We start from the raw sequence: 27,784 nt of genomic DNA, 5'->3' as shown, positions 1-27,784 counted from the left end.
TGTGTGCAAAACATTCATGGCAAAAGCATCATGATCAGCACTCCAGCTCAAAACCCATGTGAGTTTCTATCATCCCTTTTTCCCTTATTTCCATCTGAGTGTCTCACCGTGTCTTTCTTTCTCTCTCCCTAAAAATCTTGGCTTTATTATATGTCTGACATTAATCTGTTATGCTTAAATAATGAGACCGTAATTCTGCCTGATGTCGTCGTTATTACTCAAAGTTCCAAACTTTGTGACACGTATTAAGAAGTCACTATTTACATTTTAGTATTATATATATATTAATTAATATATATTCTATTTGTTTTTCCTGTTAACTTTTGATGAGAGCTAAACTGCAACTAGTGATAGAAACCAATATTGCATCTTAGAAATGGTTAAATCTAGTTCATTAAAAACGTTTTTGTGTTTCTTGTGATATAACTTTTTCCTAGTTATGTATATAATAAAATAAAGAGTATTACGGAAATTGTTGGGTTGCTATTCTTTTGAAGGGTATCCTTGATTAGTAACAGCTATGTGGCCGTTTTGTACCCTTTTGCTTTTGTAGTCAAGGCTCAAAGAAAGGTGTAATACTAGTAGGATAGAGGAGAGGAGAGAGGCTGGACTTTGAGCTTTAGTTAGAAAGAAAACCATAGAAAAAAACCAACCGGGTTTTCTTTCTTTCTATCTTGTTTCTTAGCTTCTCTTTTTTCCTCTCTCTCTTTCTCTCTCTCTCATAAACCGCCTACATACATGCACTTCTTAAATTAGAAAAGACTTAAAGGTACTATATGTGTGTTTGAAGCAGCCACCTTTTCCTTTATTTTTTTTTCTCACTGGCTTCAGTTAAAGTAAGCTATAGAGAGGGAATTCTGGCGTTTTCCATGGTTAAAGCAGGTTTATAGTTCAATTCTATTGCAACAATTTCCTCTTTCCTTCTTCTACGTTCTTCTTTATCTTATCCTAACCGAATATTTTCCCTTTTTTCTCCTGTTTTCCTGCATATTCTCATCTGGGTTCTGCAGATTTTATTGTTTAGGATTGATTTCTTCTCTAAAACAGCCAAGTATATGCTAGGGAGTTACTATTTTCAATCATCATTTTTTGTCTATATTCAAGATTTTTCTCTTTGTCCATCACTTCGTGTTGTTGTCTAGTTTTCTCAACCGGATCATCATCTGCTCAAGTACATGTATTTAATTTCTTGATATATATATATATAGTTCATAAACTTGTGAAAAATGATTAGCCATATTATTCTTATTTTGGCCTTCAAGTCACTGAAAATGATTGTAATATTCTCTTCATCCAAGTTTCTTTGTTGATCTTCTGTAGAAATTCATTTTTTCATTTATCAATCTCAGTCAGCTTTTGGATTTTCCTGAATATAGAGAACCAACTTGGACATGCTCAGTTGTGGACTGTTCCATAAAAAAAGAGTTGCAATATTTCAAAGCATCTGGTTTCATCAAGAGAGATAGCATAACATAGCATCCCTCACACACTCATACGTCACCATGAATAAGATCAGCAACTTGAGCTCTGTGAGTAGCTCTGATCTCATAGATGCCAAGCTTGAAGAGCATCAGTTGTGTGGATCCAAGCAGTGCCCCGGTTGCGGACACAAATTTGAAGGGAAGCCGGTACGGAAAAAAATCTCAATAATATTCTTGCCTTCAACGAAAAGCCTTTGACAATATGAAGAAGAATCATACACAAGAAAAGCAAAACCATATTAATATGCTTATGGCTGCTTTGTTATTGGCCTTGTACAATTTATTTTGATGGCGTTTCCCTTTTTAATTTTCCTTGGCTAGTTAATTAAAGGCTTCACCCTCTTTATTTTCTCTTTCCCTTGTTTTCTTCTTCTTTTTCTTCTTATCTTTCTCACTCTCCATATACTTTTAGCTTTAATTTTGGTTTTTTCACTTGAACTTCAATGGAGACTACTGCAGGATTGGCTTGGTTTGCCTGCGGGAGTGAAGTTTGATCCCACAGACCAAGAATTAATAGAACATCTTGAAGCCAAAGTGGAGGCCAAGAACATGAAATCACACCCTTTGATAGATGAGTTTATTCCCACTATTGAAGGAGAAGATGGAATTTGTTATACCCATCCCGAGAAACTTCCAGGTGTGAGATATGGTTAAAATATACTGAAAAAAAAATTCAAATCACCTCTCTTCAATTTCTAACTAATTAACTCTCACTACTCTCTTATCCGTTGTTTTTGGTTTTCTAACTATCTTATCCATATTAATCATTATTTAATTCCCAGTTAAGTTTTACTACATATACATAGACTAAAATCATTTTTGGCATTAACAAGAAATTTATATTATACTTAATATATCAAAAGAGATTTATCTTGCAGTTCACCAAAGTCGACCTAACTTTGATTTTGGGTGTGTGGTTCATATATCTATCCATCTAAACAGGAGTAACAAGAGATGGGTTGAGCAGGCACTTCTTCCATAGACCTTCAAAGGCTTATACAACTGGGACAAGAAAGAGAAGAAAGATACAAAACGAATGTGACTTGCAAGGTGGAGAAACCCGGTGGCACAAGACTGGTAAGACCAGGCCAGTGATGGTAAACGGAAAACAAAAAGGTTGCAAGAAAATTCTAGTCCTTTACACCAACTTTGGAAAGAACAGAAAACCCGAGAAAACCAATTGGGTAATGCATCAATACCATTTGGGTCAGCATGAAGAAGAGAAAGAAGGAGAGCTTGTGGTGTCAAAGATATTCTATCAGACACAACCAAGGCAGTGTAATTGGTCAGATAGAAGTGCAACAACTGGTGAAGGAAGTGGAGAGCCTAATAATAGCAGAAGAGACAGTGGAAGTGGAAGTTGTTCTTCCAAGGAAATAGTTACTCACAGAGATGAAATGTCTGCTGTTGTTGGTGTCCCTCCAATAACAAGTTTCACTCATCCTTTGGATATGCAACACCTAAAACCCGATCATTTTAGCTTCATCCCTTTCAGGAAAAGCTTTGATGAGGTACACTACACACATATATTATTATTATGTATATCAATCATGCAGCATTCAAACATGCTCTCATGTATATATATAGCATCACGTTTGATGGGACACTTGCATAGTTTTAATTCTAATTAGGCACCTTTAAGTTGAACATGATGTTTCACTTATATTCTTGACCAAACCAGACATAATTCACTGGATTTCAACATTCTTTTGCAAAAATTAAAATTTGCTTTTGCACCAAAAGGTGAAAATTAAAACATGAAAGGGTTAAGTTAGCTGCTGATATAACCATTGCTTGCACACGACGCATGAAATCTTATGGACTAGACTTTATTGTAAATCAGTATCAACCAACTACTACCTGTTTACCTACCGCTGAAGGTTACACCCACACTGATTAAAAGAACCAAAGCAACAAAGTTAGAGCTAAAATATCTACATTCATAGACCAAGAAAAATGAAAAAGAAGAGGTTGACAATTGACTTGGTATCTAGCTTGCTAGAAAATTGGGTGATACATAATATATTGTAATAGTTGAATGTGATTGTGGACACTGCAGGTTGGAATAGGAGAGGCTTCAACAGCAAGAGAAGTGCAAGCATCAGGTTCATGTGATGAAGTACATGAAAGGCAGCGACCACAACATGTAACTCATCATCATCATCATCATCATCAACAACAACAACAGCATCCTCATCACCAGATTTCAACCTCAGCTTTTCATATCAGTAGGCCTTCACATCCCATCTCCACCATTATCTCTCCTCCTCCACTCCATCACACATCCATCATTCTCGATGACAACTCTTACCACGTCTCTAGAATAATGCTCCAAAATGAAAATTTCCAGGTAATTAATCACCACTCAAATCCCATTTCTTAAACATGATTATATGGATGATTATAATTTTCCTCCTTTTGTTTTTCATAATTCAGAGCTATCATAGCTAGTAACAAATAATTATGTCAATAATATAAAGAAAGAGTAAGGGTTCATCTGTTAAACATATTAATTCAGTGCTTATTTAATAACTTACCCTATAAGAGCTTATATTGTGAAACTTATTAAAATAATAAGTTATTTTTTTTTATTTTATAAACTTTATTATGAAAATTATTAAAAAAATTTTAAAAAGATTTCACTAATACACACAAATTTTGTAAAAAAAAATTTCCAAATATATTCTAATGGGTCAATATGATATCCGAGAATAAGATATATCACTAATTAGGTTATCATATTCGTGAAACACAGTTTTTATTCTCTAACTGCTATCAATTGTCACAAATAATAATAACAATAAAGCAGAAAAAAAAATATATATATATATAGAGCCCAAATTTCAACTAAAGCATGGTTGCTTATAGAAATAACTATAGTTCCACATGTTCCTATTTTCTTAAAAAAAAATTGAGATATGAAATTTGTAAAGAACCTACGTTACGCTTGCTCTTATGTAACTATAATAATAATAATAATAATAATAATAATAATAATAGGAAAGGAAAGCGTAGTAGTAAAAAAAACGAGTCATTTAGCATGTGAAAATCCAATATGGAGTGAGTCTGCATGGTGTGTAGTGCATGAGTTAGACTCAATAACTTGGCCAGCTTTTGTAAGTGCTTGATAAATCACAAGCATGAAACTGTCTTTTCACTTTTTGAATGTTGTTCAACATGATGATTAGGATGTGTGTTTTGAATTTGATTGTTGACCTTGGAAATGCATCTATGGCATTTGTACACATGGCAGCAACAGCAGCAACAACATCATAAGCTTGGAGGAAGGTCTGCGTCTGGATTGGAGGAACTCATCATGGGGTGCACTTCAACTGAAATCAAAGAGGTAGGAGAGAACTTTTTGACTCGGAATTATATGAACTTTGTGTGTCATAATGCCCATAGAGAGAAAAAGAAAAAAGAGGTCATTGAATGAATAAATAATAATTTATTTATTTATTTATTTGCTTTTATTTTGAGGTCACAGTAATTATCATCCCAGTAAATAGAAAAAGAAAAATATATAGCAAAACAAAATGTGGGACACCGAGGCCGTAAGGAAGTTTAAAGGAAAAAGATCTTCTCTTTATTTAATTTTTGCATTGTACAAGAGATCGAAACTTCTGCTAACATCATTGTTTTCTTCCTACTAAACTACTCCAAATGTTCAATAGTTTTCTTTCTTTTTCTGTTTCTTTGCTCTCATAAACAAGCTAATTGATTAAGATAGGGGGAAAGGTGAAAGCAACCTAATTTTATTTTATTTTTTCATTACTGGCCGTGTTAGTAAAAACGCCCATTGACGTTTGACACTTTGAATATGAGGTGGAAAGGAATCATGAGCCAGTCAATTTCCATTTCCTTAATTATCATATGTTTCTTAAGAGTATGATTAAATTATATTCCACAAACCCTAACCCTAATTTTTCCATTTCTTACAATTCCCTTGCAGGAGTCATCCATCACAAATCCACAAGAAGCTGAATGGTTGAAGTACTCTTCTTATTGGCCTGACCCTGACAACCCGGATCATCATGGGTAAGAGAGGGAGAAAACCTACCAAAAAAAAAAACAGAGAAAAAAAGTGAGTGTGAGAGAGAAAACTGTAGAGAATAAACAAAAACCATATAGACAGCATCATTGTCATTATTATTAATGCTTGAAGCCTCCCTCAAGTTTCCTTACAACAAAAGGCCAAGAAATCATCCATAGTTTGCTCTTTTTCTTTCCTTTTTACCCCTATGGAGGCCTGTTTATAAAACTTTGGTGGCTCTCGCTAGAACTAACAGTGTGCAACGGTACAAGCTGGAAAGAAAGAACAAAGGGTAAAAGAATGTAAATCAAAGAAAAGAAAAAAAGAAAAGGAACCCAAGAAAGGCTGCTGTCACTTCTGACACATGGAGAGGGAACCAAAGACCCAAAGTAAATGTATCCTGCAGCATGAAAATCATCACTATTTTGATTACAATACCATCCCTCGTATTATTCTTATTATTTTATTATTTTGAAATGTTTGTATAATTTCACTTTTCTTGTTTTTTATACCAGAAATATACCAATGAGTTTGTGCAAACTGCAAACCACCTTGTTACTTGTGCTGTAGTTAGTCATCACTTTGTTGTTATAGTAAAATATTAAATGTTATTTATATTTATACCATTATATTTATATAGAAAAATGAAATGTTCAAAAGAGTTTGTCATTACGCTTCACTTTCTACTTCTTTTCATATTTTTGAAAGGTTTAGAGAGGAATCACATAGCTTTCGCTTTCTCTTTTAGAATTATATATATTATCGAGAACTTTACGTGGAACCTCAGGCGGTGCAAGAATTCTCAGGCTAAGTTACTCTCATGGCCTCGGTGCAAATCAAAATTGATTGTCACAAAAATATAAACAAAACGAAAACAGAAAGAGCGTATATATTTTTTTTTAAAAAAGAGGGGGGACAAAATAGGGGAAAAAAACTAATTTAAATGTCTAAAAGTGTTTAAATCCATTTTACAGGAATTAAATTATCATATCTTGCTAAGTTGATGGTTGTATATTTTAAAATCTTGGTTTAACAAATATACCTTAAGCATTATATAAGAACGTGCTTTTGAACTTTTACACAAGCTTATTTTGCATATCGTGTAATTGTTTTTATTTGTTTTCTGCGATACATTCAAAATCATGCACGCGAACATACATATACACATTATATTCTATCTATTTACATGCATATACATTTTTTTTCCATAATTTCGTTTATCACTTATTATTTGCAGCAGTTACGTACTTTTTCTTATGTTACATCCGTATTTTATATTGAATATAGAGGATGGAAGCAACCAATTAATTTTATTTTGTATTTTGCACTTATCCGATCTCATGCATAACAGCCACTACCATAAGTATATTTTTTACGCCACGGCATGTACAGTAAGCTGCACTAAATCTCCCTCGAAGCTTTACTGGTGCTGATGCCTTCCTATAATAGAAAGAAAACTTACTTTAAGAGATGAAGTTCAAGAAGATCTTTTAGTTTTGATGGGTCCCTTCAACTGACGAACGATCTCGTGTTTGAACCGTAACGTTATGTAATATGTACATGAAATGACTATGACTGCATTTATGTGTATGTGTGTGTGATGCCCTCGTTCAATAAAATTATTCACTTTTAATTTAAAATGAATTTTGGAATTTCACTTTAATTACTAGTGTAAAGGCATCTATTGACATATTTGTGTCTGTTATAGTGAACGAGGGAACCAAAGTTCAAATTTCTTGATTGAAAATTTTGAGTTTGATTTTGAATAACAATACAAGTTAGATTTATTGGTGAGATTCTTTTTTGATTTCTCGTTTAGTTTTTTTGAAAGAGAGTGATACTAAGAGACAGACACTTCTTTATTACTTTATTCTGAGTTAGATTCGATCTTTTCCTGCAGTGTTATAGAGTAAAGATGTACTTATCCCATCTGAAAGAGAAAGAGAGAGAGAGAGAGTAACGTGCATGTTAATGCTATCTTTTCTTTCATGGGACATGCATGATAAAGCTAAAATCAAGATGAATAGGGGGCAACCTCATTGTAATTTCTGAAGGGAATAAAGAGAGAATAAGAAGACAAGAATAAACTTTTTAGCTGCTTTTATTTCTGTGCTCTTTTAAACGACTACGTATCATCCCAGTCCTACCTTCCATAAGGATTGGTGTGTGTTTTTGATATATATACTTACTGAATATTGAGAGAAAGAAAGGCAACCATTTATAATCATATGTGTATTTCATTAATTAATTACACAAAAGTCTAATGCGAAACTAAATATGATATACTGTATGGCTTTGAATCTGTTTTAACCAAGCGCTTAAAGAATCTTGTCACTGTTTCTCAGATTGATATATAGGATTAAGTAATTAGGTTTGAAAGCATGTTCTAACATAAATAAACAAAGAATTAACAGAAAGAAAAGAGGAAGTGTCTCTTTCCACATGCCATTTAAAATTTAAAGGAGGCCTAAAAAGTTGATATTCAGTTCTTTCACTTTATGGAAGATTTTGGATGCTTTTGAAGAGAGGTATTATGGATAGAACGGTAATAGCAGAGTTAGGGTTTCTTGGTGTGCCAGAGATTTGGTCCCATAAAGAACTCGCAGGAGGAATGGTGGTTGTGCAAAGAAGAATATAACAACATGGTTGTTACCCAACTTTTCTGGATTCTTTCACATGGGCCCAGCTTTGGGCCTGCTTCCATTTTGAAGACCCTACCACCTCATGGTTTTCATTTCATAGCTTCGTTTCCCTTCAACTATTGTTGATTATTTATAAAATGCACATAGATTTCACAATGTTATTTTATGAACTATCTTATTCACAACTAGTGGAGTTAAGTTGCCATTAGATGCCAATTGCATCATTCTCTGTGAGTTTGTAAGTTTTATATTTCACGATTTGATTGAGCAGACCAGTCTATTTATTTGTCTTTTACACAGATAGATTGATAAATCATGAAAAATTTAGTCATGTCAATAAAAAGAAATAAAAGGAACCAGTATAAGACTATATAAAACATAATTAGTATAATATTAAGATGAAGCTATGTACAGTTACAAATTTCACATCTGTTACAAATTACTGGCATGTACAGTCAATCTCTCATTAAAATAATAAATTGTAATCTTGATCAGTAACTTCTGATATTATAAAATAGTCCATGCTATTGATGAATATTTTTTATTTTTTATATACTCGATAATGATGTTTTTGAACTACTACAAATGAAAAGCACATTATCACGTATATATAAAAAAATTATATACGTGATATTGATTCTTATTTCTCTAAAAAAATATAATGGATCACAAACAATTTTTATTTTCCAGTCCCACATCAAGCCGTTTGCAGGCTTGGTACGTATGAACATGTTCCAGTTAGGCCCATCTCAATGAAAGCAAACTCTGAAGCCTATCTTAACCAAGTCGCATCTCCCTCTCCTTGAGCCCAAGAAAATTCCATTAGATAAAGAAGAGGCCCAACAAAATTGTTTTCCAATAGACAGAATATGTATGCTGATTGATCAAACAAAAAAGTAATACACTGCCAAAAACCAAAAAAGAAGTTATGCCTTATTGTTCAGCTATTGTTATGGTTGTGGAATACAAGATGGGCCAGAAAAAGGAGTATATAAAAATTATATATATCACAATATACAGTCCTCTTTCCTCCATTTATTATTAAGCAACACTCTAGTGTTAGTCACAGTGTAATTATCTTCCACTAAAATCCATATAAAGGCATCCCGTTAGCCAAACCAAAGCATTGGATGTTGATCTACAACCAACAATCCCCTTCACAAGTAGTCAAAGCCTTTTCAATAATCAAACTATGCTGCAACCTTGGCTCTAATCTAATAACACCTGTTTGCAAATTAATTAGAATGACTTTTTTTAACAAATATTAATTTTTTTATATAAATATTGTAGGTATATACCGAAAATGTAATGTATTTTATTAACTGTATATATGAAATACCAATTATATATATATATGAAATTTTTATACCAATTAAATTATTTATTAGTGTAATATACACACACATCACACTGTCGGCATAAACTTAAAATACACATGCTAACAATTTCATTTTTGTTAAGTTTATTAAAGGGATAAAGTATAATGACTAAATGTTAATATATATATTGTTTTTTTAACAATGAAATGCACATTCAATTTCTCTCTTAAGGAAAATTCTCCAGCATCAGTTTGAATTGATCTAGTGCTGACGCGAGGCTAATTTTGGAGTGGACCATCTTAGCAATATGGCCGCTAAAGAAACTTCAATGGCATGTTAATCGGATCCTACTGTGTGGAATAAAGAAGGAGGCACTTGCAAATTAAGGTGATAATGCAGTTTATGCTAATATTTTGATCTTATGCTTATGCGTTTGAAACTTTATAAGCATTGGGTTTTGTTTTGCTTTTGGTCAACAAAAAGCATAGTGTGGAGTGTGGAGAAAATGTGTAGATTGTTTGTCTTTCACAAAAGCCCGAGTTCAGTAACCCAAATTTATTCTAATCAGTTTAAAAGAAAAAAGTGGTTTAGAAGAGACTGATCTCAACAAATGTTAGGGCTTAGAGTTTATAGCACGTGAGATTTTATCAGACCAAAAAAATGGGGAATTTCTTAAAATCTCAGTTCTGATGATTTTAAAAAGAATTTGGACCTTAATTTGAGAAAATATTCTTTTTTTTATTTTCATGAATAATTACAATTATACAACTTTATTTTTACTTTGTTTTCTAATTACAGTAATTTTCATTCCTTCTATTTCTAACTTTTAATCTTCTGTATTTTAATATGATAATTTAGTTAAATTTAGTAATACTTATTTATGAATGAGATAATTTAATCATTTTCTTAACTTTGTATAAAATATAAATTTGATAACATTCACAATGTTTTAAGTTATTCATAAAAAGACCCGACAATATATTAACTAAAGTAACATCATTCACAAGTTATACGTTAGTTATAATTAATGCTCAAATTTTTATATCTATTGCATTCTAAAATATACACATGATTCAACCAATTAGTGACTCTGGTGCTTCAGCAAGTGAATTTAATAACATACTCAACTGAGAGACACAAACTTGTTCTTTCCTCCACTTTTGGTATTCAAATGTACTGTTTGACAACTTAGAAATTTGCAACTTCATAATCACAAAAGATATTTTTATGTACCATTTTCTCTGGCTAAGTCCTAATCCATCAATGATACATGCTGGACACCAATATCTTGCCGATGAGAATAGATAGAGAAGTAAAGGCCAAGGAACATAACATTTATGTAGCAACAACCTCCAAGGATCAAAGATGGGACCTAAATCAAACTCATGTCGCAATAATTACACGTGACCACCCGCACCTAACCGGCTAACCCTATTGATATTGGTGACATCATATGCAACTTGCAAGTGTTAAAAGTAGATTTTGAAGGCAAAAATAAAGAATGAGAAGAATGAAGCAGATAGATAGCCTGTAGAATACAAATTGACTTGGCCTAGTATTATAATGTTTTGGCCATTTATTTGCATTTTGCAGTAAATAACCCCCCAAGCTTTGAAAAAGATTTAATTTAATAGATAAGCAATTTTGGAATTACTTAATTTATATTTTATATTTTAATTCGTATAAGATTCTTTATTACATCTTAGTTCCCATTATTTCAATAATACGAGAGACTAAATTAAAATATAAGCTATAGAAAAATTATAGGAACTAAAGTGTAATAAAAAAAATATGTTTAAGAATAAAAGTTTTTTTTTAAAATAAAGACTAATTTATGAATAAATATAACTATATAAATTAAATATATTTTTTAATTAACATACTCAAAATAACATACGTTGCTTATGTTGAATTAGAAAAGAGTTTTATTACCTAATTTATGTTCGTGGGTTAGAGTTGCCCCTTGTCTCATGTGCAACTGTGGATAAGACTATACCATTATAAAATATAAGGTCTTGCTATTAGTGTCTTTAATGAAGTGGTTAAAGAATTAAAATTTAAAATTTTTTATTTAAAATTTCGTTGAGATGCAATAAAAATTATCAAAGAAACTATATTAATAATGTTTTTTACATAAAAATTACCTTAAGTTTTTTAGCCAATTATTTGCCTTAAGTTCATATTATGTTGTAGAAGAGCTGATCAAGAGGAATCTTAATTTCCCTTTTTTCCATTATGTTTTATGGATCCTCTTTGCCCCTTTTTTCTTTGTGAATTGGAACAAATGTTCATGACCAGTCATGGAACTTGGAAGCTAGTTGCTTTTGATTAGTAATGGAAATGGCGTGCCCTAGCTTTCTTTCTCCTCGTTGTCACGCTAAACTTGCTCAGTCTAATGATTGATTTCTGGATCATGTCCTCATCATTTAGATAAGGAAGGGAACAATGTCACTAACTTTTGTTGAACTTCAGAAATTGTAGTTCAGTTAGTATAAAATTCAAAGGCATTAGTGCCACCACAATCATATCTAAACAAATTTTGTCCACTTTTGGGCAGAGAAAATCACCCAAGTTCCTGTAGAGAGACATCATCGACTGTCCCTGTTTCTCTAGAAATTTATATTTGTATTATAATTCCGCTTTTATTTCAAAACTTAATATTCACATGCAATATTCTACAACTATTTATAAAATGCAAAGTGGGTTCATGAAATTGACAATGCAAGCCTGTAAATGGCTCCGAATCCAGGGTATGAGTGGAAATGAAGTTTTGGATGCGTGATTGATGGGCGTGTAAGAGAGGGCACGTTGAGTATGGGAATTTGGATACATGAATCATGAAAGAGAAGGTGAAAGTTTCTCAAGTAGTAAGTTGATTTATGGGAAAGAGTAGAATTGTGTAGTTATTTCCTCAGAAGCATACATACTTCTAAATAATATTTGTGGTGTCATAATTATGCCGAGTACACATTTATTTTAGACATTGTATGAATATTTCAAATACTTATATTTTTGTATTTCATTTTTGAACTTTTATATCAATACTAATTGAAACACTAGAGTGATCATATTTATTTAAAGTTGTTTTATATGTTGTATAATAATTGCGACGTGTCTTTACAAAATTTACTGTGTTATCATATTCGGACTGTATTCATCTTGTCTGGGTTATTTATGTCTCATACAATGTTGGGAAAGTTGTTGTCCCCTGTAGGTTTCATTATGTTCAGTGTGCACGTTAGTCAAATTATAGTTTTTTTTTTAATCTTTTTTCTAAGATTTAAAGTTTCTCAGTTAGGAAATGTTTAATTTGGCTGTTTATTTGAATATACTAGCTAATTTGTAGGAGTGCTCAAATCCTATATGTGTATTGTTAATCCTTTTGTCACCCTTCAAATTAAGAGACACATTCCATAGGTAAGAGCATACCATCACAAATTTAAAAGTTTATAAAACAATTCTTATGAATCAATGGAGCAGGCACGGACAATCAGTAGCCAGCAGCAACCATCTGGCAACCATTGATCACAAATTTAATTACCTCTACCAGTTCCTAGAGTAATAGTACTTTGTATTTTTCTTATTTTCGTTTTCTCCTTATTGCTTGGTACAGATCGAGATTCACAAGATTAAATTCTCAATTCCTAAGGGTTGGAGGGTTTCCAAAAGGACGCGAGTGTGTCAACTAAGCTATATGTTCTAATTCTAGTAGAAGAGAGAAAGATGAGTGAGCTCCACTTCAGTAACATGGTGAGCAATACTGAAGGCGTTACTACACACCAACTTGGCTCTTTTTTTCTAGTGCTTTCTGGAGCTAACAAGCATCAAGTAGCTTTTACCACTGCAATTAACATTCTTAAATTACAATAACCAAAATCTTGCTTGGATAGCATAGGCAAGTGCAACCCTCCTAATTATCATGTTTTTTCACCTTAATCACTACAAACCCGTATTAAAATAAAATAGTGCCTTTTTAATAAGAAAAATCAAGTTTAAGTAATATAATCTAAGATGGACGGGCTCTCTTGTCTATCATTAATTATATCTATTTGCCGATGTTCGGATTTGTAATGCAAATAAGACCAAAACATCTGAAAGATGGCTTGTTTGTCTGTAGCCACTAATAATATTAATACATACCAAAAAGTTGTAGTGATTACTTATTAGTTCTCCCTTCTCACCTCACCACACTGTTCTGACACAGAAATTTTCGTTTAACAGAAGTCAACATCTGTACAGAAAAAAGGTAGACAAAGGTATGGCTCAAACTCATTACACAAACTAAAAGGAAAATGGGAGAGTGAAATAGGAACATTCAAAGAGTAATCAAAAAGAGTAATCAACCCCACCAGTCCACCACTCTCTCTCTTCAATGCAGCAACTTTATTTGGATTTTGGACAATCTTAGAAGCATACCCCCGAGTAAGCATCTCGGTATCTTGAGCTAAAAATGGAGAAGAGCTGCGTTCTGGCTTTTCTCCTCTTCATTCTCCATTCAAGCACAACAAAAGCTGCCTTTAGTGTAAGTGGTGGTGTTGGTGTAGGTGTAGGGGTTGGTGTTGGTGTTGGTATTGGCAATGGAAATGGTGGTGGTGGCAACAATGGTGGGGTGGTTTGGGTTGGAGGAGGGATTAACAACAACCCAGAACCCTCTGGATCTTCAGTGCCAGGGCTTGATGGAGCTTACACAGCACTGCAGGCTTGGAAATCTGCAATCACTGAGGACCCTCTTAAGATTTTAGATAGTTGGGTTGGTTCTAATGTGTGCTCTTACAAAGGGGTCTTCTGCTCAAATCCTCAAGATGAAGTGGATGCATCTGCTGTCCCAGTTGTTGCAGGGATAGATCTTAACCATGCAAATCTGCAAGGAACTCTTGTCAAAGAGCTCTGTTTACTCAGTGATTTGTCTCTTCTCCACCTCAACAGTAACAGGTTCACTGGCACTATTCCTGATACATTCAGAGACCTTGTGTTTCTGGAAGAGTTAGACCTCAGCAACAACCAACTTTCAGGTCCTTTCCCAGCTGTTACATTGTACATGCCAGGCCTCATCTACTTGGACCTCAGATTCAACTCCTTCTCTGGGTCCCTTCCTCAAGAACTTTTCAGTAAGAATCTGGATGCAATATTCCTTAATAACAATCAATTTGAAGGTGAAATTCCTCAGAATTTGGGTAGTTCCCCAGCCTCAGTGATAAACTTAGCCAACAACAAGTTGAGTGGAAACATCCCAGCAAGTTTTGGCTTCATGGGTTCTAAAATAAAGGAGATTCTGTTCCTCAATAACCAGTTAACTGGTTGCATTCCTGAAGGAGTAGGACTCTTCACAGAGATACAGGTTCTGGATGTGAGCTTCAATTCACTCATGGGTCATTTGCCAGACACACTCTCTTGTCTGCAAGATATAGAAGTTCTCAATTTGGCTCATAACAAGCTTTCTGGGGAGTTATCAGATGTAATCTGCTCTTTGAGAAGCCTTGCAAATCTAACTGTTGCTTACAATTTCCTTTCTGGATTCAGCCAGCAATGCTCAAGGCTTTTCTTTAGGAATGTGGGTTTTGATTTCTCACTTAACTGCATTCCTGGGAGGGTCATGCAGAGACCTCAACCTGAGTGTTCTGTGATTCCAGGTGGTAGCCTAAGTTGTCTCAGAATCCCCACACCAAAGCCTCTTGTTTGTGGCTCACTGGCTGTAAGTAAGTCTAAGCACATTGATCCCATTCCACCTTCTCCTTAATAGTAAGTTACAGGATGGTCATAACTGTTCATTATTTAGTGCTACCAATCTTAATTCACATTCAGCTAATTTAATTCTTCAAAGATTCAGTATGCATATTCGTAATTATACTTGGCGGACACGGATAAGACGTGCCTATATTTTGAACAAAAAATACCTGCGACCCTTCTAATTGCCAGATTCTAGCAATATCTATCTTGATTCTTGATTCGCATAAAGTATGGAAAATTTTATGTTTCCCGTGACATGTTTGTTTGATTTTGGTTACTTTAATGTTTACTAGTTTATCACGGGCTCTCCAATTATTCCTTCAACAACTTCACTAGCAGCATTCGACTAGGCCCTACTTGATTGCTTCTCAACAGTAAAACTTGACACCACTGTAATGCATTTGGTTACATCATAAGGTTATCCAAATTACTTGGAAAGGTTAACCTCTCCGAATTCCACTTCAATTATACAAATGGGAGATAACATAGGATTTCCACTGTGGCTTCACAATATTTCATGATAAGCAATTATTAATCAGTTATGAATGCAGTGATAAATTTGCATGCTGAATAGATTTACACTTCAGAAGTGCCGTTGAACAGCCAAATAGCTTAAAGCACGTATTGCTATTTGGTGAAGACCTGCTTAAGTTCCTTTTACAATAGTTTTATTAATTCTTCAAAAGCTTCATAAAAATTATTAAAGGAAAAATAAATATTTAATAATTTTAAAATATTGTTAGATAATTTAGAATTATTCCTCAAACTAAGTCATACGTGTAACATGCAGCATATAATACTTGTATCACTCGGAAACCTTGTTGTAACAACCATAATATTAACCTGAAAAATCGTGGACATTGGACTGGTATTACAACAAGCAATCATGAAAAAGAATACAGATTGCTGAGAAACCATTTTCAAGCTAATGGATATAATACATTGGGTTTGGCAGTTTAAAAGACCGCGAGGCCACTGCATAACCCCACAAATCACTCCACTGATCCCCAGAGCTCCCATGAATCCTGTAACCTTCGTTCACCAACTCTGCTCTCTTCTCAGACTTGTAACTAGTGGCTGGTTTGCCTTGATCAGAAGACCCTCTGTTTCATTAACAACAAATTTGAGGTTAAATTATTTAACAGTACAGAACACATATAGTTCTATGAGCCAATAATTTAAGTACCTTAAGATGAGTCTCTCCCAGTTTCGGTACCCTACAAGTAGAAGGTTTATCTCTGTGGCATTCCTTTGGTACTCGCTCCTTCCAGTTAAGAGAAATATCTTGAACCCCAATTCCTGAAGCTCCTTATACAACTTCAAACTGGCTTGCAATGCTGATCTGATCTGTATTCCAAAGTTTGAAACAGATTAACCATAATGGACTAGACCAAAGAAATTCGCATATATAGTTACCATGTGTAAAGCAAATCAATTCCAGATTTTAAATGTTGTGATCATGAGGTCTGGTTAAATCCTTTACTCTTGTTTTTCAATAGAAACACAGGTGTTTCACTCATTTTGGCAATTGAAAGAAAGAACACGTCTTCATGGTAAAATAACTTCCTATTAGGGATAACAATCGCATAAATAACATTTATTCATTAATCACCCCAAATTCCATAGATGCGAGAGCCATTGATGTTTCATAAACTCCTCTTCCTAATTTCTGAACTATATTTTCAGCATCCTTTGGGAAACGAAATCAATCTGTCAAAACACAACCCAAACAATTACAATTGTAGAATCCCATTCTCGTACAGTTACACCCTAAGACTACCTTTTTGTTAAAGGCTAGTTTCATTTATCAATGACTTAATCAAGATTTTGTTCCTTTGGTGTCTATTTGGATTTAATTAACTTTTAACCAATCAAAACTTTTATCCAGACGCAGCTTTCCAACTAAAGATTCTCACTGTCACTACAACGTTTAATGATAACCTATTTTTAAAACTCAAACCAAGCAAACTTATGTTTCACTTTAGTCCTCACATACATAATTTAACCATGTGCTTATCAATCAAAATTATTTTATTAAACAATTAAGCATCAAACCATTACTAAGTAATAACATTAAAAACAAAATTCTAAAGTAATTTATCACCACTCAACGGAACATTTTAAATCTAATAGATTAAATTAGAACAAATTGCTCTCCCCGTGATGTCAATGAAGTAGCATTCTGTATCAAAAAATTTAACACATTAATAAAATTGCATAATACAATTTTCAATAACAATTAATTATTTTTAAATTTATTAATATATGTGTAATTTCAAATAATTTAATTTGATAAATAAATTATTTAATGTTTTTGACATCTATCATTTATGTAGCTATTGACGCAATCATTTACCCGAAATCGACGTCTGCGTAATACTGCAAATTGGACAACAGCGTCTCGTCGATATCGAACACCCACGCGTCTCTTCCATCTTCGCCCAATCCCACACTCTTCGCAAACGCCGATGAAAAATTTCCGACCACCTCAATATCCCTCCAATAATGATCTCCGTACATGTACTCCTTCACGAACCCCACGCAACTCGCCGGCACTCGCCCCCAAGCGCCTGCGTTGTTCGTTTCTACCGCCAGCCTCCAACTATCGCAGTACGCGCCGGTAATGTCCTTTTCCGACGGCAACTTCAACGTGGATTCCGAATAAATGCTACTGATCGTTGAAAGGAACAGAAGAAAGATGAACGACAAGCCAGAACCCATCGCCGGAAAACGTATAAGCCTCAACGGAACAGCTTTCCGGCGAGCTTTTTTATTGATTTCGGAGATCACAAGTGAAACATGAGGGAAAGGCATTCGTGGATGCTATGTTCCATATATACAAACAAAGATTATGATTTCATGAACGTCATTTATTTATTTTTTTATCGTTATTAAATTATTAATTATATTTTTTTCTGTGGTCCAAAACATAAAATTATATAAAGTTGGGTTTGATTTTTTTTAAAACAAAAATAGAAGGTTCAGTTGTAAAAGGCCCAGGTCATATTGCCGCAATGCAAGCCCAAGCCTATCCGTACATTGTGAGAAAAAGCTACTGGACCCAAAAAGAAAAAAAGAGTTAGTATGCCTTTAAATTAGTTTATTTTAGATTGAAAAGGGTTTTCAATTAAAAATTTCTTAAAACTGCTTTTAAATTATATAATTATTTGTAAGATTAGAAAAACTCTTTTAAATTGAACTTATAAAAGTGTATAAATAAAAAACATTTATTCATAAATTTTAATAAATTGCAATTGAATATATGTTCTAATTAGGGGGTGTATATATTGACATTTGTGCATTTTATAAGCGAGTTCGATTTTAAAGAATGTTGATTGTGTGCTGTGTGTGATACCTGTTATATATATATATATTATTAATAGATGAATGATTAAATTTATTATTTTTGAATTTTAAACACTTAGGTTATGTATAGTTTTTATATAAGATTTGTATAGCATATTACCATATGACTGCTGTCTAAACCTATGTGCCTTCAAATACTAAATGAAATTGTCTCTTCAACCTTGTGACAGCCAGAATTTTTCTAATTAGATTATGAAATTATTTATTTATTTTTTGTCTTACTATTCAAATATTTATTTAAAATGTTTAATTCTTGGGTGTGCTCAGTTCATTAAGCAAACATAGTTACTATCTCAGTGATATAATATAAGAAAATTACCCAACAAATTTTGTTCTAATATAAAATATCTTTTTTATAGTTTTTTTTATCCAAGATATTTCACATTTAAGTAAGATTTAATTCATTTTAAAATTTAAAAATCATTAAAGTGAACTTTTTTTTTGCTAAGTTAAAGTGAACTTTATTTCTTTTAATAAAGTCATTTTCTATTTATATACATAATTAAAAATTAAATAGTAATCAATATACTTAAAAAAATTGTAGTTATCTACTATGATGAGTTTTATTGTTATCTTCTAATTTATTTTAGTAATTGATGAATTTGTTTTCTTCCTATTGCATTACATGGTCTGTCCATACAATGAACCCTGACTAAAAGTGTCAAATATTTTAAATATAAATATTGAGTTCATTTATCATATATTGAATCAGGATGGGTCAACACATATTATTGTCACACTGTAAAATCGGATAAAAGGAAATTTTAAAAGAAATAAAAAGTTATACGGTTGATTGTGATAATATATTAATTAAATCATAAAAAACAGTGCTATGCATTTCATATAAAGAAACTTGGAAGATAAGAAACAAGCCACAAAAATGTCAAAAGAAGGAGCGAGATACAAAAATGATATAACATTTATTAAATATTTTGAAATAAAGAAACACATAAAAAAACAATAAATAAAAACCTAAATTTATAAATAAATAAAAAATGAAGATATATAAACAGACATTTGCCTGTGGTTTGTCTGTACAGTTCACTACAAAAAAAAATGCAATTAAAATTAACAACTCTCCTAATTTAACTCGACCTCAAAGTTGAACCAACAAAACAAGAAGACTTGATTAATTGAAGGTGTATGGATCTATGCTCAAACCAAAGTTCCAACTATGTACCAAGTACTAAGGAACACATTGGCTGTCACTGCAGCAGATAGTAAGAACTTTGTAATTAATGCAAAAACAACAATTCAATTAATTCACTCCAAGCAGGTTATGGAAATGACACTTGTTCTTCATGGCAAAGCTCCTTTCTAAGTTTATGAGAGAAAAGTTGGCAAGCATCCATGCTAAGATCAATGGCAGCAGAGAGTGCAATGAACAAAGCAGCATCAGCCATGCATGTCACATGCTGTGCACCAACTTGCACCACAGGTTTGCTAACTTTGCCTTCACCCTCCACAGTGGAACCCATCACAAACCCTTTTCCTGGTAACCTTGAACCCAACCCAGAATCTCTCATCACTTTATAATCAATACAGAATTGGCCACCCTTCTTCACATTCATTGTGGCCTCAGCAATGGGTATTCTATTCACAGGTCCATTCTCAGTTACAAGCTCAAACTTGTAGCCCAAACCATCAACATGACCTCTTTCTCTCCAAGCTTCTAAACGTCCCCAAGGCTTCCAGCTACTCACAGATGCACCATTGGGGCGAAGAATGAGCCATGCACCTGGGTTTGATCTTGATACTCTATCTGAACCTGGGGAAGGGACGAATGGGGTGATCATAGATGCAGCAGCAACAGGTGAACCAGAGAGATCATGAACCATTATCATCCAACCTTTTCTCTCCCTCCCATGTCGTTCTCTAACTCCTTTTAATGTTCTTCTCCATCTACTTGGGTTGTTGGTAAAATCTGAGGGTAGAGACCTGAATTGTGGACGTGGAAAAAATAAATCATGAACAAGTTGTATGGTTTATTAAATTAAGAAGCGTATAATAAAACAAAATCATACATTAATTAACTCGTAACAATTCGCAACCTAATGAAAAATTGTCAAACGTGCTAGGATAATTAATTATATGAGATATTAATACTCAGCAAGATACTGGCACACGGGAGGGAATCCTCGGCAGTTATGTTTCACAGTTTGGAGAATCTCATTCTGTTTGTTTGACCAAACCTTGGTTTGCAGCTAACCAAAAACCATTTATTCTGCAACATTAATAATTTGTGCCAATATGCACTCCATTTCGAAGTAAAAAATTTGGTCAAGGACCTCGAGGTTTAGCTTCAATAAAAAAATCTCATTAAATAAACCACCATTAAAAAATCAATAAATAAAAAATATTGCAAATTAAGTTATGTCGTATTGAAAATAAAATTAAACTATGATTGAAAGCACGTTAATAATATTTTCAATTCCTTAATTAATTTCTTTATAGCATATACTATTTGCAAAAGAAAACGGGTAACTAACCTCACGGTTTAAAATTAAGTGATTGATTTTATTTTATTTTTGCATGCAAAGAAAACTTGTTAAGCTATTGATTCAGCAAACCAGGAGTTTTACTTAAAATCGGGGACACTAACGTTCAAGGCAAGGAAGCGATTGTGCACCAAATAGTTACATATCTAAGGCTCTGGGTTCCTCGTAATAACCTATAATAAATTTAGTAACCTATATGTTTATGGTTTATCTTATGAGAAACGAAAAAAATATGCTGGAAGACAACATGATTGAAAGAAGGAAAACTGTGGAAGTGCCAAAGTGGCAGCATATTTGTGACTAGGAGGAGAGTGGAAAAGGTGTTGGGAATGTCAAAATATCGAGGGTCAAGGGAAGTTTTCCTAAAGTGGAATTGCCAGCAAAGAAAATAGACTCAAGAAAATGAAACTTTCGAGGTAGCAGTGCATTTTCCATGTTTCTATCACGAGAAACAGAAAGAAACAAAGGGCGGCTACGATACCCACCAAATAGAATGGACACAAAAGGATAACAACTAAGCCACGACACGAACACGAGAAACATGAAAATGAATTGAGCTGGATAAGGTGAGAGACCCGACTTGGCATGTGCCCATGGTTAGGTACCAACCTCAAAGATATCGACAACCCAGCCCACATGCCTAAACCTCACCTTAATTCATATCTATAATTAACCTACCATATTCCCCCCACTAGTAAATTTCCCAGCCTAAATTTATATCAATACAATTTTATATATTGTAATCTAATAAATTATTGTATTCTAAATAATTAATAGTGTAAAAAGTTATAATGTGTTAATATACAAAAATTAAACTCAATTTATATTTCGTCTATTATTATTTGTCTGTATGATACAGACAAACTTTAGAAATAATGTAAAACCAATTAATTGAATGGAACAAAATGTAAAAGATTAATAAAGTAAACTGTTTTATCTGTGCAACCTCTATCTCTATAATACTCCAAAGAGAGTTTCTTTTTCTTTTCTTTTTAAATGGTAAAAAAATCATTTTTCATATCTAAAAAAAGGGTAAAGCTGCCATTTTCAGCGGTTGATTCACCAACCATGGTTCATGTTCATGCTAGCACACAGAACGATGGAAAACTAGAATGCAAGGGGAGAAAGACTCACCGAGATCTTGAGTTACGATCAGCGCTGAACTTGCAACTAAAAACGGGTTGTCTAATATTCTCCTGAATCTGGAAAACCACGGGACTACACTCCGGTTCGCCTCCGAATTGGAAAACGAACCGGGGATCCGATTCGGACCGGACGAGCAAGTGAAGCCGGGCCGAAGAGCCAAGCTTGAGCCAGCCATGGTGGAACGTGTTGGAGCGTGAGAGAGCATCGTTGAGGTTAATGGTGACGAGAACGCGGCCAAGCAACTTGGCGCTGGTGACGCCACACGCGCGGGCCATGCTGCCGGTGTAGACGGCGACGCGAAGGGTGAGGGGCTTGGCGGATAGTCGCCGGAGAGCGGCGGAGTCGAGGTGGAAGCCGGCGGCGGAGGTGGTAGTGTCGGGAGAAGAGTCTCCTGTGGAGGAACAGAGAGGGAGAAGTGCGGTTTGAGAGGGAAGATTGTTGATGCGAATTTTGCAGAAGCAAGGAGTGGTTGAAGGATGAACCCCTGAGAGTGGTGAAGGTTTGGTGGCTAATGGAAGCTTCAGCGCCATAGACTCAACCATGAGCCGCACGAATGGGCACGGATCCATGTACTCGTTGGGTTGTTCCTTTTCCAGTCACTGGGTGGCTTTCGGAGAGGTCCAGAGTCTCGAAAACATCGACCTTTTTATGTTATAGGAACTAGGATGGTGTCGACAAGGTTATACCACGATTTTCACAGTTGTCTCTTAACAGGGCGTGGATTGGATTTTCTTCTTTATTTTATTTTTTGGGATTGGTTATGTTAGCGAGAAAACAATTGAATGAGAAAACCATGATGCATCGATGTGATGAATGAGAATGATGATGAGAATTTATAGTTAGGTATCACAGTTGGCCTCTGTCTGTGAAAGATGAGTTAGAAAAGGAAGAGTAAAAATTAAAATGCAACAAATCATTTTGTTGTTTGGTTATATGCTAATTTTTCCGCTGATCTTAGGCAAGTGCTTCTATGATACAGGGAATCTCGTTGGATGTTCCCTGTTAATCTTTTTTCCTCATGGGGGATGATTTTTTAATCTATGCAACTTTATGTAAGATAAATAGTTATATATAATTAACATTATTAATAATTATTGAATTTATATTTTTTTATAAAAATTACTTATGTGTAAATTTTTATTTTATATAATGTGTAGATTAAAAAAATATTTTTCAAATATATTGTCAGAAATTTTAGATTTTGGATCATGATCCTGGAAACATTTTTTTTGGCTTGTGTATTCTTCAGATGGAAAAAAATATATAGTGTAAATTAAGTAATTAATCTTATAAATCATAATTTCACTCCCCTCTCTGCTCCCTGTCTCTTAATACAATATTTACTAGCTAAAAATTTAACTAAGCAAGAAATTTAATGATCTCTTTTTCTTAATTTACAATATTTTATTTGAAGAAAACATTTAAAATAGAGAGATGTGAAAATATACCACGGAACACGGGATGAATATTTCAGTTTAATTTTAAAAACTTGTTCAATAACCAAAATTATACGCATACAAAAATATATGGATTTTTTATCCAAAAATTAATGATACCTAACTTTAAATTATCTCTGTCACAAAGAAAAAATAAATATGAAATAATTTTATGTTTTTTAGATAATATCATAAAAAAATCTTTAATTAATTGTAACAAATTATTTACAAATAATTTATCGTTAATTAAATTAGCTTCTATTAATATAATTTTTAACAAAATTAATTTATTCATTTAAATATTATTAGTTTATATTAATAAATTATAATTATTTTAAAAAATAAATTAATTAGCATAAAATATTAATATAAATTAGTAACACATCAAATATTAGTATAATGTTGCGCACGCCACAAATTTTTTTTTTCTAACAAACATATATTATATATAAATATATTAAATGAGAATTATTTTTACATAAAGATGAGAACAACAAAAATTATTTGTTAAATCTTATTATTGATTATTGAAACTAAATTATACAAATCATGTAATTTTTCAAAAAAGTTATGTAACTCCTTTAAGTAATTTTGTGGTTTTTAAAAAAATCATTCTTTATTATCTACACATAATTATATAATTTAAATTTACTCATTTCACTCTTACCTAAAAATGACTTTACTAAATCTATTCATTACATGTATATTAAAGATCTACTTTACTAATACTTAAATTGAACAAATTATTAAAATGAAAAAAAAAATCCTTTTTTTAATCATGACTCTAAAGTTATTGAAAAGATATAAGTGAAGTAAAGACACATAATACCTTAGAGATGTAATTATTAACATGAAACCAAAAAGGAAGTGCAACTTAACTGATATTGAACACATTTAAAATGATAACATTCTGATTTTAAGAACTTGTGGTCGGTGCCAATTAAAATGAAACAAAATAAAAAAAATGAATGTGATCTTTATTTAAAAGTATTAGTGAATATCAACTTGTGTAATTATTTTTTCTTTTTTAAGAATAGAAATGCATTCATGGTCTCTATGAAAGATTAAAGTGGATCAACCTTGGTATCTATGCCACCCCAATTTAACTCTTCAGTATTTTCTGAATAATATAATCAGGACAATAAAAAAGTTTTTGTCTAAATTTTAACATATATATGTGTATAAAAAAAAATGAAGATAACTATATATATACATTACCATTTTTTTCTTCAAATAATAAAACTGATCTTTCCCCTTTCATCATTGACCTTTTATTCCACGCCACCTCACTGTCCTCAGCTTCTAAATAAGCCTTTAAGCTTTAAATAACTAATTTGGGAAATTCTTGTTCATGCCGATGCTCTATTATCCATAAGGAGGCTCTACCCTTTATGCAGAGTATGGTACCATGGTTAAATTATGTTCCTTCTTGATAAACGACTGTCTTCAACCTCTGTTCTGGTGTCCTTCTGACAATTGCTGATGTAGGAGGGTACCTGCAAAAGACACTCCGATGTTGAAGTTAGGATTCGGCTCAGAGTAATAAATGATATTCAATAATAAAGAGTCAACCCTTTATCTGCTCTTTCTACCTTTCTTTTATAGACACTGTAATGGGCTAATGGGCCTGAGTCAACTCTGACTTTTGGCCCTTTTCATGGTTTGATAAAATTCTAATTATTATTTATCTTTGAATCTTAGAGATACTGATTTAGACTAGCCGAATAGGTATTCAGTTTCCTTTCTTCTATATGTAGGGTCTATCAATTTCCCTATCTCGTACAAATTATATTCTAAAGACTATTAATTTGCATGATAAATAAGAACTAATGAACGAAAATCTCAACTAAGGTAGGACGAAAACATAAGAATACTTCAAAGTTTGAAATCATTCCACCACTATTATTAACTACTAGATAACAACATTGAAGTTCTGTTGAACTTAGTCCACCAAATTAAATGTAATAATGAGCAATGATTTAACTTTTGAACAAGTTCATCAGAATCTTTATCGATCTGTGTTTTTAACATGAAAACTTCTATTCAGTTACTTCATACGACATTGTTGAGTCAAATTGATGATGTATTCTAATTAATTGATATTGTAAAACTTTTTATATATACTAATACACTAAAATCAATCTCAAGGAAATTAATTTAAGGATATTCTTCTTTGCAAAAATATATATAACAAGTAGTTAATGTAGATATTTATTTATTAGTATATTATTATGTATGAGAAAAATGGGTTATATTAAAGCGTGGGGTCCCTCAACAGCTGGATTTAGGCTGTCATCACGTTGTAAAGGGATTGGAAGGAAGTGGTTGGGTGGGTTGGATTCGGACAAACCCAGAAAATTTTTCCTTAGCATCATAATCCATGACTTCTGCATTAATTTGGCACATTCTTCTCCTACTATAAACCTTGACTTGACTGCGCTTTACCATTTTTTGGTTCATTTATATTATTGTTTGGTAAAGTGCAGTGATGATAAGGAACCAAAGACTGTTTAATTTTCAGCGTCAACCCTTCATTGCAGTTTTGCTGGTCGACAGAGATTAAGATTGCACAATCCCATGGTTTGTTGATGTTCATACCATAACACTTCTAATTGCGAAAATTAAGTCAAGTCTTCCAACTTGGAAGTTGGTTATCTAAGTCTAGCTTGTGACTGTTGGAAAGCTATCTTTACTTACCCCATCTTTCTGGTGCCATGGTGCCATGATCTCATTTTGTATCCAACTTATATCCAATAAAAACACAGTTATATCTGATAAGGATGTGATTTTTATTATAATAATTTGTATATGCAATTAGAAAAGTAGTTTTCAATTTGACAGATAGGTTCATATAATGACAAACATTTTAGAAGGTGCAATTTTTAAAAGCTTTGTCAATTGGTTCGATAGTTATAATGTTGTTGTATTCATATACCTTGTGAATAAAAAAACATCAGTGGGCAGTTTTCGTTATGAAGATCAGCGAAATGATATTTAAGATATAAATTGATAAAGTAAATTACGTATGAATTATGAAATTTTATCTCACAGAGTCTCTATATGTGTGCGCTCACCTTTAATTTCAGTAGATTATATTAGAATTCAGTTCATATTACTTTTTCCTATTTTCATTATTTGATGTATCTCAAAGAAGTTTCTCCACTTTTCAACACAAAGTTCTGTTTGTAAATATGTCAAATTTTCATAAATAACTTGTCTTTTATGCGAAAAGTTAATTATATAAAAATTAATATTTTTACATTTGAATGTGTAGTTAATCATGAACTAATTTTACTACATTCAATTCATTTGTAGCCATGACGATATAAACTCATTTCATAAAATTTAAATTTATGAAAGAGATTTATACTGATAAAGTACTCCTGCGCAACATTGTAAATTAATATAAGCAAAACTCTATCATGATTTATATATCTAGCTACGACCAAAGACCTCTACATACACTCGCTTATGTTGTTGAGACTTCTCTTTATAATGAAAAGAAATTAGCATAACAGTCTCAGTATTTAAATAATTAAAAATTGATAGTCTATATATATAATATTATGTATTATATTTTATTTATTTATTATTTATTTTCTTACACATACGTATCATAAAACTGTTCAAATAAAAAATAAGACACCAAAAGTTATTCAAGAGAAAAATTATTGATGACATAAAGGCTGGAAAGTGGATGTTTTTGTACTATTGAACTCAAAAGAAATCATATGCATAATTCAGTGAAGGATCACTGTGGACTGTGTAGTGATCAACTACATCAAAGAACGTTCACTGCATGGTGGATCCTAAGAAAACCAAATCTGACATATTTGTGTGAACACTGCAAGCTTGACGTAGCTAGGTAAATATTATCATCTGTAATTTTGTGCCATACCAAATTAAATGCCACATTCCCCTATTCCTTTACACTTTACATAAACAGCCACCCTTATGATCAATATTGCATCAAATCAAAAACAAGAAAAACCAGAAAATACTTTATGTACTGTACAAGTATTTATAATAATATGAAAATGTAAAAATATAAATAAATAAAAAATTGTGTTGTTCTAATTCTGTGTTAACTGTTATCAACATATAACTACTAGTAGCTAATATATAATACACAGAGT

General features: G+C 32.7%; 4 protein-coding genes across 6 annotated transcripts; 2 read left to right on the top strand and 2 right to left on the bottom strand.

Annotated features, from left to right (window-relative positions):
* The first annotated feature begins 549 nt into the window (after positions 1 to 549).
* On the top strand, positions 550 to 5,557 carry LOC113868146 (NAC domain-containing protein 75). 3 transcript variants are annotated; one of them, XM_027503713.1, is made up of 7 exons: positions 550 to 882; positions 1,377 to 1,628; positions 1,941 to 2,118; positions 2,424 to 2,992; positions 3,541 to 3,831; positions 4,735 to 4,827; positions 5,434 to 5,557. In XM_027503713.1, the coding sequence occupies exons 2-7, from the start codon at positions 1,503 to 1,505 to the stop codon at positions 5,521 to 5,523; spliced, it is 1,347 nt and encodes a 448-aa protein (XP_027359514.1). In that variant the 5' UTR covers positions 550 to 882; positions 1,377 to 1,502; the 3' UTR covers positions 5,524 to 5,557. The 3 variants fall into 3 exon arrangements, with proteins under 3 accessions (XP_027359514.1, XP_027359515.1, XP_027359513.1); XM_027503714.1 differs by having other exon boundaries at positions 599 to 1,628; positions 3,556 to 3,831; XM_027503712.1 differs by having other exon boundaries at positions 599 to 1,628.
* An 8,128-nt stretch (positions 5,558 to 13,685) lies between these two features.
* On the top strand, positions 13,686 to 15,212 carry LOC113866811 (leucine-rich repeat extensin-like protein 4). Its single transcript, XM_027501611.1, has one exon. It carries the CDS (start codon positions 13,926 to 13,928, stop codon positions 15,210 to 15,212), a length of 1,287 nt encoding a protein of 428 aa, XP_027357412.1. The 5' UTR covers positions 13,686 to 13,925.
* Positions 15,213 to 16,050: 838 nt separating this feature from the next.
* LOC113866810 (acid phosphatase 1-like) lies at positions 16,051 to 17,995 on the bottom strand. Its single transcript, XM_027501610.1, has 3 exons — positions 17,559 to 17,995; positions 16,389 to 16,544; positions 16,051 to 16,305 (listed from the first exon to the last, which is right to left on the bottom strand). Exons 1-3 carry the CDS (start codon positions 17,921 to 17,923, stop codon positions 16,128 to 16,130), a joined length of 699 nt encoding a protein of 232 aa, XP_027357411.1. The 5' UTR covers positions 17,924 to 17,995; the 3' UTR covers positions 16,051 to 16,127.
* A 1,555-nt stretch (positions 17,996 to 19,550) lies between these two features.
* On the bottom strand, positions 19,551 to 23,020 carry LOC113868045. Its single transcript, XM_027503598.1, has 2 exons — positions 22,201 to 23,020; positions 19,551 to 20,506 (listed from the first exon to the last, which is right to left on the bottom strand). Exons 1-2 carry the CDS (start codon positions 22,779 to 22,781, stop codon positions 19,846 to 19,848), a joined length of 1,242 nt encoding a protein of 413 aa, XP_027359399.1. The 5' UTR covers positions 22,782 to 23,020; the 3' UTR covers positions 19,551 to 19,845.
* Positions 23,021 to 27,784: the final 4,764 nt, after the last annotated feature.

The sequence above is a fragment of the Abrus precatorius genome, unplaced genomic scaffold (genome assembly GCF_003935025.1).
Source record: "Abrus precatorius isolate BTA unplaced genomic scaffold, Abrus_2018 Scaffold5, whole genome shotgun sequence".
Lineage (NCBI taxonomy): Eukaryota > Viridiplantae > Streptophyta > Magnoliopsida > Fabales > Fabaceae > Abrus > Abrus precatorius.
This window is presented reverse-complemented; position numbering and strand designations above follow the sequence as displayed.